Source organism: Zootoca vivipara, chromosome 3 (assembly GCF_965207765.1).
Source record: "Zootoca vivipara chromosome 3, rZooViv2.hap1.1, whole genome shotgun sequence".
NCBI classification, from domain to species: Eukaryota; Metazoa; Chordata; class Lepidosauria; order Squamata; family Lacertidae; genus Zootoca; species Zootoca vivipara.
This window is the reverse complement of record NC_142586.1, coordinates 83,713,172-83,725,245: the sequence shown is the minus strand read 5'-3', so window position 1 is coordinate 83,725,245 and position 12,074 is coordinate 83,713,172. Positions and strand designations below refer to the sequence as shown.

The 12,074-nt window shown below is 42.0% G+C and overlaps 1 protein-coding gene across 1 annotated transcript in view; it reads right to left on the bottom strand.

Moving 5' to 3' along the window:
* The window catches only part of GLP1R (glucagon like peptide 1 receptor), a 57,739-nt gene that overhangs the window by 12,865 nt on the left and 32,800 nt on the right, over positions 1-12,074 (bottom strand). The window contains exons 8-9 of the mRNA XM_088667056.1: positions 8,898-8,958; positions 960-1,029 (exon numbers count right to left, since the gene is read on the bottom strand). Of these exons, the coding sequence (XP_088523182.1) occupies positions 960-1,029; positions 8,898-8,958 (131 nt within the window). The remainder of the gene's footprint in view (positions 1-959; positions 1,030-8,897; positions 8,959-12,074) is intronic.

Sequence of the window (12,074 nt, the reverse complement as noted above, 5' to 3'; positions counted from 1 at the left end):
TAGACCCATGGTTCCCAACACAGGGGGCAATTTGATTTTTAAGGGGGGGGCAATTCAAGAATGAGTTATTAACAATTAATGGCCTTTTAGGCTTCCTCCATGTGAATAGGAGTTCACTTTTTGAATAATAAAAATTATATGTCACGGGGAGAGGGATCAGGATTTTAGAGATGCTTAGGTGGCGCATGGCCAAAAAAAGGGGTTGGGAACCACTGTTTTAGACTGTATATGTATTTGTAATTATGTATTTGTTGTCAATGCTACTTCAGAGTGTGAAGCATACTTCTTCTGGGGAGTGCAAATTACTATATGTCTGGTCTGCTTGCAGACCAGTATGGAAACCGTGAAGAAGGTGCCATTTTAAGCTACAAGTTACTTGTTTATGTGATGGACATCAAGGTCAAGAATATGTAAAGTGTCCCCACAAACTCATCCTCTACAAACATGATAGTTAAAAACCAAGGGCATTACCTACCACATTCTCTAAGGTAAAGGGACCCCTGACCAGTCATGACCAACTCTGGGGTTGCGGCGCTCATCTCGCATTATTGGCCGAGGGAGCCGGCGTACAGCTTCCAGGTCATGTGGCCAGCATGACAAAGCCGCTTCTGGCGAACCAGAGCAGCACATGGAAATGCCATTTACCTTCCCGCTTGGAGCGGTACCTATTTATCTACTTGCACTTTGACGTGCTTTCGAACTGCTAGGGTGGCAGGAACTGGGACCAAGCAACGGGAGCTCACCCTGTCGCAGGGATTCGAACTGCCGACCTTCTGACCAGCAAGCCCTAGGCTCTGTGGTTTAACCCACAGCGCCACCTGCGTCCCGCCACCAGATTCTCTACTTCAGTGCAAAATACATTTGTTAGTGGAGGTGCACACCAGTACAATAATATTTCCATCTCTTTCTTTTGTCTCTGAAACACACTAAATTTTCTGCAAATATTCCTGATCACTCACCCCTATAGCAACAAGGATGGGCAGCCTGATGATCAGCCAGTAGTTCATGTTGAGATTCTTGTTCCAGCAGCTAGAGAAGTAGAACAAGACAGGCAGAGGGAAACTTTAGTACATACATGCAATAATTTCCTCATCATCACACGTCTCAGCAGCGTAGATGGAAAACAACAGCAAGTGCTAGCAAACCAGCACGGTACAGTGCACGGATGGATGTAACTGCTTGCTTGCCGAAGAGAAAGCTTTAGGCTAATCTGCAACCTTCACTGCTAAACTGGGTGCTCTTAAGGCTCTCTTTCTGCTTTCGTATGACAAATTTCTCCACTACAATTTGTCATGAATTATCAGTAAATGATTATGGAGAATTATTTTATTAGAAGTCAGAATACAAGTCACTGTGAATTTTGTTAGACAATCTCCTCCCACATACTAGAAAGTCTGAGCTTGAAGCTAGCAATGTTTAACCCCCATTATAAAATCCTTGTACCAACTCTTCTTTCTCCCAGTGTGTCGTTTTGGTCAGAATTTTAGGTTTGCCACAATTTTCCTGCTCTCAGTTGTCAATTGAAACACCTAGCTTGTTTGGACTTTCAGTGATTACCTTCTCCGTCCCATCTGAATTATTTTATGAAGATGACAGAAAGAAAACAAGCCTATGGCATCCACAGTTGTTTATTGGTGTAGGCTTCCTCCTCAAAAATAGTCTATTTTTGTTTAGAAAATTCTCTGCAGTTAAGAAAAGCCAAGCATGTTTTCCCAGTAACATGCAGAGTGCCTCCTCCTGTTTGAGAAGAACGCTTGATAAATTGATCAATTTGTAACTAAGGCAGGCATCCCCAAACTGCAGCCCTCCAGATGTTTTGGCCTACAATTCCCATGATCCCCAGCTAACAGGAGCAGTGGTCGGGGAACATGGGAATTGTAGTCCAAAAACATCTGGAGGGCCAAAGTTTGGGGATGCCTGAACTAAGGCATTCAACAGTACTCAAGACTAGCAATATATGCATTCTTGTGATGTATCTGTATGCATGCCCACAGACTTGTCTTGTATGTAGCAGTATGTATTGTACAGTGTGCATCCCTCCCCACCCCCCCTGCAAAATTCCTGGCAGTGAGGTCAGGCTACCCTAGTAGATTTGCCCTTTACTGCAATGGTGTCCCTGAATGCAATGATTTCCTTTTCCCTCATAAGTTGCGATCCAGCTGATATGGAATGTCTGATAAAAGGTTAAACCAGTTTTGAGAGGTATGGATTATGCATCGTGAATTATCAACCTCACCATGGGTATTGCAAACAAACATATACGCACCACGCTACAACAAATGCACAGGCTATGACGTGGGGGTGGGATACTATAGCTCCATTGGTGCATCATTTATGTTACCCACTCTGCAGCATATAGAAAGCCTGCTGACATGCATCCAAACACATGAGCTAAAAAATAAACACTTTCAAAGCATGGAGAAAGATGGAGTGGTTGTTTTAGTTCCAGAATGGTCCCCTCAGTTTCAGGTGGTTTTTTCCATTTTCCAGTGGACTGATATTTTTAAATATCAGTTTTTTCCTAGATAACTTTCAATTACGTTTTAGCCACTGCCCACATTTGCATCTATAAACCATGGATTGCCATGAACAAGCTGAGGGCTAGTGCCTGCCTGCTGCAGAACCGCTCTCCTTTTGCTCTTTCCTAGGCTGAGCTGAGAGCAACAAAATATGATGTTAAACCCAAGCTTTTTTCTTGGCTTACCATTCAGGGTTTGTTTGGGGGAAATGAACCAAAACTGCTACTTTAGACAACATGGTAAACCAAGGTTGCTGCCCACCACTCATTAGTGCATTAGTGTGGTACTAGTTCACAGCAAGCCATGGTTTATGGGTTTCTATAATGTGTGAACATGGCTACTAAAGCATAGGAAAAGTGTGTTTATGATATTATTACCAGTATACAGGTCCTCTGAGGCAGGACCTGGTCGCAGAAAAGTCACTTCAGTGATACATGTGACCAAGGAGCGGCTTTATGGCATATGATTTGGTCCGACTTAAGAATTATTGCTGGATAATAAGTGTGCTGGGGAAAAGGTTTGCTTTCCTCTGAATAGCGCTAGAACAAATTTAAATGTTTTCTGGTATAATGATATAGGTTGAGTAATGGTGCTGCGCATTAAATTCTGCTAGACTTCCTTGTGCATTAATTGGCTTCTTACAGCACACCACAGCATAACAGCTTTTAAATGTATACCAATGTGCAATCAAAACATCATTACAGTAAAATTAAAATGCCAGAAAAGCAAAAAGTGGTAGGAAAATGCAAAGTAACTTATCTGCACACACTGCCTAGCTCCTTTGTACTTTCCCAAGCCTATGTTATTAAATCCCAAAGCTTAATGCAATCATCAGCATCCATTATAAATGCTTCAGTAAGATCTAAATCTAAGTTGAGGAGTCAAAGACAGCAGACCACATTTAACACTTCTCAGAGTAGTATCTAGAATTTCACTAGATCACATTCACACTGGGAAAGATTTATATGTTCAAGGATGCCAACTCTGTTGTTGCTGCTGCTGCTGCTGCTGTTGTTATTGCTGCTGCTGTTGTTAGCAGCTGCCCATCTGACTGGGTTGCCCCAGCCACTCTGGGCAGCTTCCAACAAAATACTGAAACACAGAAAACCTCATAACATTAAAAACCGCCCTGTACAGGGCTGCCTTCAGATGTCTTCTTTATATATTGGTCAGAGAGGCCAGATTCTCATTGAGGTGGTAAGCTTTTGTCTGGGCTGTACCACTTCTCTGTGGGTAACAACTAAATCTTATTCCATTCAGAAAATTGCCTCTTCGTGGAAAACATCAAGGAACGGGATTCTTAGCCTAGTTATGTTTTCTATGTACAGGGAATTTTTTATTGAAAATCAAATTGCATTTTTGTACATGCCATGGATATACCTTAAGAGTGTGTGTGTAATGGGAAATATTTGGGATCAAATACAGTACACTCATTCATCTTTTCTAATCCTCAAGTGCTGCAAATCCACAGCAGATCAAAGTGAAAATAAGAGAGTGAACAAGAGCAGCTAAGTCTGCAATTGATGTGGTCAAGGTAAATTCCACACTGGACTCTGCCATCATTCTGAGGACTGCTCACTGTTCAGCACAAGCAGTGAGCATTTTGAATAGATTTTAAAACTCCATGCATGAGTAAACAAGCGCTTAAGAATGAAATTGCTACCCCAGAATTTGGTGGTATATGATGTTACACCAGTACTGCAGAAAGCTAAGACAGTACGCACATTCTGAATTGGGTATCTTACATGTGGCCCCAACCACTTTTTGTTTTTAAAATTCAGGATATTATATCCCAAGACAGGATCATCATAATGGATCAATGTGATCATTCTTAACACACCACCATAGTACCTAAGTAGCATCCGAAGGGTGCCTTACAACAGGAATAAGTTTTGCAAGACTGACTAACAACTGAGGCAAGTGAGCAGCCAAATATTACCACAAGGAGGCAAAAAACAAACACACAAACAAAAACCCTGGTCACCTGCCAAAGTAATAAGTGAGGAGAACTGGGAAAGGAGAGGATTCCTTTCCAACTGTATTTACATTTGTCCTTGATTGGTAAATAAGACTCACCCACTGAATTGCAACCAAATAAAAACCCCACCCTTTCCTTTTTATTAAAAAGCTAACCTGTGCCATTTATGTAAAAGAGCTGCCCACTTAGGATGGGGTTCTCTGTCTTTACTGTTTAAAATTATTGATTTTCAGTACCGTACACACTTAGAACTGTCAGTTGCTTTGAACCACTGTGGTCTGGACATTATTTATTTCTTAATATCCCTCCTAAGCAAGGAGTTATTCCAGTCACAAATGCAATTTACAATCTGCTGCACAGCTACTGTAGCATCACAGAGACAAAGGGTAACTGCTGAGCCTAAGGCACAGAAACCTTGCGCTTTATAGAGAAGAAAAGGAACAAGGTTAGTTATTATACCATTTTAGAAATATTTATACAAGTTTTAGTTTACCCAAATTGCCCATTAGGGCCTGCTGAATGCATCAGACCGTGGGTTTTGTTTAATAGAAATCATAAGCCAGCTTTGAGTAATACAAAAGGCAAGCAATTCAACATGAACATTCCTGACACATTTTTACATTGCCAAAAAAAAAAAAAAACCCTACTGAGTTTGCAGCATGCTTAGAAGCAGGGATTGGGAGATGTCTGGTTTTCTGTATACTGATCCTCAGAACAAAAATGGCCCTAGTCAAGGTCTTACTTAGTTTGATATGGCTTTAGACAAGAACTTCAGAAAATGCTAGGGATATTTTTGATGGGCAATTGGACACACACAAAAGTGTTACATGACTTATGAGCCAGGTGTACAATTCACATCCGTAAGAACTCTCTCAAAGGAATTAACTTCTTGTCTGTTGTGCTTTAAAAGTGGGAGAGCAGGCTGAGAAGAAGGGTAGATAGTTGAACACACTCTCCCTCAGATGGCATGGCACCCAGCGCAGCTGGTAGCGTGACTGTCACACAAACACCCAGTCTATTTATACATTCATTTTTCTGAAATTAATGTGTTCAGAGTGGGTTCAAAACAGATACAACGTTAACAGGTTCGTTACAAAAATGAATTATGTAATCAAAACAATTTTAATAGTCAATATAATTTTCAATGCCTAAAGAGTCGGACAAGACTAAACGACTAAACAACAACAACAACAATTCATTATACGTACACTCCACAATGACAGCATATTATTTTAAGGGGGGGGGTCAATGCAACACTGGAGCTGATTCTTAAGAGTCATTTCACACTCTTGCATGCACTGGAGCTTGCAGCGCCAAACACCATGGAGATATAACTTAGGACTGCATGCTGGAAACTCAGGACTAGTCCTTAGCATGTGCATTGCCCACTATGCTCATAAAGAGCTCATACACCAGCTCTTTACAGGTTAATGTGCGAAGTGCATGTGCCAAACTGTGAACTGGCTATACGTAACTAGGATCCAGAGCATGAACTTGTGCTCTTGTAGCTAAAGAAAAAATAATAACCAGCATAGGGCATACATGGCTGCTTCCACTTGTCATGCCTTTGGGTCTAGGAATAAGTCTTGGAGGAGTTGCTAGTTATTACTGCCATTAGTTTTAGGGGCTACACTGAGGTATTAATTGTCCTGTTGGTAAGGTTTTAAAAAGGTAAAGGACCCCTGACAGTTAAGTCCAGTCGCGAACAACTCTGGGGTTGCAGCGCTCATCTTGCTTTACTGGCCAAGGGAGCCGACGTTTGTCCGCAGGCAGTTTTTCCGGGTCATGTGGCCAGCATGACTAAGCCACTTCTGGCAAAACCAGAGCAGCACACGGAAACGCTGTTTACCTTCCCGCCAGAGCAGTACCTATTTATCTACTTGCACTTTGAAGTGCTTTCGAACTGCTAGGTTGGCAGGAGCTGGGACCGAGTAACAGGAGCTCACCACATCGCGGGGATTCGAACCACCGACCTTCCGATCGGAAGCCGTAGGCTCAGTGGTTTAGACCACAGCGCCACCCACGTCCCTTTGGTTTATGCTCACTTTATTTTCTTTGATATGTCTTTAAAGAACTGCTGTTATAATTCATTTAAGTTATGTATTATTGTGTTTAGACTGTTGTTGTTTTTAAGCATAGCTCTGCAGAAAATGTGGTATGTAAATGGACTGTGAATAAATGGCAGGCAGCCATGAAAAGGTTATTGTGGCAGGGAATTATGGGAGGAAGTAGCCTGGATCAGCACACTACCAACCATTCCATGACTGGGGCTGCGCATTGTGCCAGTACAACATTTTGTACCCAAGTCATGAGCATTAATACATGGCTCCATTTAACAAACTACCCTGGAGGACAATGTCCCTGCCCTATGACTAGGCAGATTAGATGAAAGGGTTGTAAGCAGCTCAGCAGCCTGTCAGGTGTACATGAGGTCTATATGTATGTGACAACTGGGGAATGACATATGCATATTAAGATGCATAGCATAAATAACCATTACTTTCCCCCACACTTATGATCCCTGAGCACAAGAGGGAAAGAAAGGGAACTGAGGAGGAAGAGGAAATAATGATGGAAGGACATATAGCACAAAAGGGGAGCACTCAGTAGTTAATTCACACACACACACAGAGTAAATTCTCCTAAAACAGAACTGGGAGCCCAAAACATTGGAACATCACCACCAATTACAGAAGAGAGGAAGTGGTACGTTTGTTTAAAATGTTATTTTCATATGTTCAGGCTTTTTCTTGGCACTCTAGAGGAATGTGTTGGGAAGTGGGCATCATGGTGGCAAGCTCTGCCCCCGCTCACATCACTTCTAGGTAGGCATGTTGCGGATGTGCAAATGACCACAACCACTTTTACGTTGGTTGGCACAGCCTACCACTCTTAACATTCACAGAGTGCGGCTGTGACATTTGAAAGAAGAAGAAGAGTTTGGATTTGATATCCCGCTTTATCACTACCCGATGGAGTCTCAAAGCGGCTAACATTCTCCTTTCCCTTCCTCCCCCACAACAAACACTCTGTGAGGTGAGTGGGGCTGAGAGACTTCAAAGAAGTGTGACTAGCCCAAGGTCACCCAGCAGCTGCATGTGGAGGAGCTCTTAACCACTACACCACACTGGCTCTTACTTGTAAGAGGCTTACAAGTAGTAATGCCTGCTGCGTTTGTTGTTCTAGCATGATTAGTGGGCTGCTGGTGCTGAATGAGAATACCTCACTGTCACAAACCGTGTGATAGCCACTGTGGCAGGAACAAATCCCTGTTGTCCAGTTCCATGTGTTTGATGAAGAGGTTTATTAAGGCATACTGTACATAACCTGACGAGGAACTGAATGCTAAATTATTATTTTTGAAGCTATTTTATTTTCCCTCAGTAAAAGGTAAAAGAACAAGTACATGGTAATGTCTTTTCATTTCTTTTGTGTAATATGGTTTGATGTAACAAGAGGCCACCCACACAGAAAATAGGGGTGTGTATTTATAAACAGGTCTGAATAACTCAAGTAAAAGCAAATAGGAAATCAGACACATATGGAGAATAACATATTTTCATCAGAGGAATGTTGTTTAGAGACATAACACACACAGTTGGAATTTTTTGCCAGCCTCTGGAAGCAGAATATATTGAAAGTAAGATAGCAAGTAGAGTCCTGCTAGATCAGACAAAGACAACTATCTAGCCCAGTTTCCCATTTCCAACAGTGGCCAAACAGCTGCTTATGGGAAAACTGTATAGGCAGGACAGCTGGTATTCAGAGGCACGCTGCAATCTAAGCAAGTAGGCATCACCACATCTTGTGACAAAAGTGTTTTCCTTCTGGTGCTTGAAAATGATCCATCGGAAATATAAGATTCCCAGCTCTGTAACCTTGAGTAGAAACACAACCTTTTCCCTCAACAGCCACACCATTATAGGACACACACTTTCCCCATCATGGAGATTAACTTCAGAATCAAGATTGGTTAACAGATTATACTTGTCCATAAAGACCACTACTGGAAATAGAGGTTTTGAGACATTCTGACCAGTGTCGTGAGTTATTGGGGCAGTGAGAGGAAGGAGCCAGGATATAGAATAGAATAGATTTCCAAAGACACACGTATTTAATGATGCAGAAAATGGTTGGCCAGCAAAAGCTTGCACTGATTTATTTATCTTTGCCAAATGTCATCAGAACTCTTCTCTTTTTTTTCCCTCAATGAGTTGCTTTTCTAGCATAAAACATGATCTGCTCTAACCAGGCTGCAACATGAGCAAATGGATAAGATGTCAGTCAATGGAACAGCCACTGCCAAAGCAATCAAGCCAAAGGAAAATGGGCACCTCTCCCCTCCCCACAGCAAACACAACCCTCAAAAGCGATCGGCTATGAATCAGAACTGAACCAACCCCACATCTTCATAAAGGTACTTGACAATTCCCCAGGGGATAACAAACAGCACTGGCACACCTGGAAAAAAAGAGGGAACAAGATATGCACAGAAAATGAGAAACAAGAAAAAGGAAACAGGAAGGTGACACAAAGTTTTTTATATAACGCAGAACAACTTTAGTCAAGAAGAAGTTGCAGACAGTAAGTTGAGCCCATTATACTTAAATGAATTAAACACAAACACCCTATCCTGAAGAAGTTTTCACATTACAGTACAAAATCCATAAGGTGGAAGTACTGAATTTAATCTGGAATTCATTCAGTACACCTATGGAATGCCAAAGCTAATATTAATACATCGTGGCAGTTTCATTCAATAGCCTGAAGCCCAGATAAATGGCACAGATTGCTAGAAGCTATCTTCACTTCTGGAGTCAGTTTTTTAGAAAATAAATTAAAACAAGAATAGTAGTAGATTAGAAAACAAGATGAGGGCCAGTGAGACCAGTGAAATGCCATCCTTGAAGTTGTTCGACAGACACCCAACATCTGTTTACCAAGACAGATGAGCAAGAACCTTCTCAGTCCAGCTGCAATATTGAAGACACTCATTGGGTGTCCCACCACAGATCATTTCCAAACCCAGGTGTTTCCTTCAATCTAATGAAACCTTTTTAATTACTTCGAATATTTAATTTCTTGCAAAGCGAAGAAGTTAAGTTGTATTAATAAAAGCCTCAAACCATAACATTGGTTAGATGAGATATGAATGCTCGAAGAGAACAGGCTTTATTTCTTTAGAGCAAACAAATAGCTGAGGGGAGCAGTAGCCCCTGTGACTTGCAGAGGGCCTGGATGCCTCAGAAAGACATTCATATTTTATTGGGTTACCTGATTTTTAAAAGGAGCGATGTATTTTAATACGTACAAACCAGAGAAAAACAGTTGCTGCTGCTAAATCTGAATGATTCTGTTCTTGTCAGTAGTTTAAAACACAACCCTGAGATTTGAAAGCAATTTGTATACCTATCAGCTGACAGCCTATGCTTTGCACTGATATACTGTACACAAAGTTACCATCTAATTAGAAGTTATAAATCTGGTCAGGTGTATGCATGCATGCTATAACTGCCAGTAAAGGTAAAGGGACCCCTGACCATTAGGTCCAGTCGTGACCGACTCTGGGGTTGCGGCGCTCATCTCGTATTATTGGCCGAGGGAGCCGGCGTACAGCTTCCAGGTCATGTGGCCAGCATGACTAAGCCACTTCTGGTGAACCAGAGCAGCACACGGAAACGCCTTTTACCTTTCCCTCTTGGAGCGGTACCTATTTATTTACTTGCACTTTGACATGTTTTCGAACTGCTAGGTGGGCAGGAGCAGGGACAGAGCAACGGGAGCTCACTCGGCCGCAGGGATTTGAACCGCCAACCTTCTGATCAGCAAGCCCTAGGCTCTGTGGTTTAACCCACAGCGCCAACTGTGTCCCAGTACTGGGCAATAAATCCCTTGGGGTATATAAAGGTGGAAAGGATGAGTCAAGGTGGACAAGTTGCTCACTGCAAGTCAGATACAGGGATATGCTTACTGACTGGGTGGCTATTTGCAACCAAACTGCCATGTTTGCCATAGCCAGAACTCAGGTGCGTACCAGTTTTGAAGCGAAGCACTGAAAAACAAAACAGTGATTTCTATATACTCAGTACCTATATACCCTAGGTAAATCCAAGTATATCCACCTGCAAGTTAAAAGCAAGAAGTACAATTGTACCTACCCAAATCATAGTTTTCCATTCCCAATGAAAGATTAGCAGGGAAAAATGAGTGTTTTGAATTCCACACTCCTCTGTCCATATAGCTATAAAATGCTCAGGTTCAAGAACGGCAGCTCTAAGCCTGAGACCTACATGCAGTTGCCTCGTGCTAAGCTATAGACCAGTGTTTCTCAACCTTGGATCCCCAGCTGTTGTTGGACTATAACTCCCATCATCCCTAGCTAGAAGGACAGTGGTCAGGGATGATGGGAGCTGTAGTCCAACAACAGCTGGGGACCCAAGGTTGAAAAACACTGCTATAGACTATTCATCCAGCTATCCTTCTTGTGAGATGAGGCCTTTGGGGGATCAATGTCCCGACAATTGAATCCCTTCTCCTCTCAGGTACCGCTGGCACCAAATCTATTGAGTTTTCAGTGCCAGCTGAAGACACTCTTATTCACCGAGGCCTTTACAGAAGTCTGCTGAATTGCTTATCCCACTGATTTATGTACGTTGTTTGGGCATCCTGTTTTAATATGTATTTAGTATTGATTTTCATGTAACCTGCTCTGGCAGTGCCTTGAAAATGAACTGCAGGTAAGAGGTATTATAAATAAACAGCATATAACATAAGTCCAGTATTATCTACTCTGGCTGGCAGTAGTACCACACGGAAAAATATGAAGGGGAAGAAGAGTATAAAAAGATGTGCTGCCCTATTCCATCCTTTTTATCTCACCCCCCCTCCCCACCTGCATCAGGAGCAACAAGAAGAAGAACAACAAGCTTGCTTCACCCAGCTAGCTAAAAACCCAAGCGTGTGTGCTCCTCAGAAGGGTTTATTTCACTTACAATTATGCAAAAGATATCATATGCTTCTACTGCTCTCTTATGCAAAGAAAACTTAAACCTGTAAAATTATTCCTGGAACTTTTCATAGCTTAGCAATGGGGGTAAGTGAAATACTATCCCCTCAAAGAGATGGCAGCTACATATTCCCAATGCAACTAGAATCTTCTTCAGGACTAAGTTTTTCACAGCATTAAAATGTGGTGCAGGCTCCCAACAGGAGAACAGGTATGTCTTGTTTTCCCAAACTCCTGCTTAACAATCCAAAATCGACTACCTCGGGCTGTTTAATCCTTCTAAAACTAATTATATGCAATATGTTCTCAGTGCAATTTGTATTGGCACTTGTGATTTATAGCAAAGTCAAAAAAGTTGTTACCGCTCATGTAATTTGATTGTAAAACTCCCTAAGGCTTCACTGAAAATAGATTTTGCAGTGAGATTGTCTTGTCTTAGTCTTCAGTTACTGCCTGCTTCAGCCTAGATTGAGCCCTCTGACTGACCTTTGGAAGTTAATGCATATTGAAAATACCACTACTTAATCGGCCATTAAGCAGATGTCGGCATCTCCTGCTACTGCCACCTACA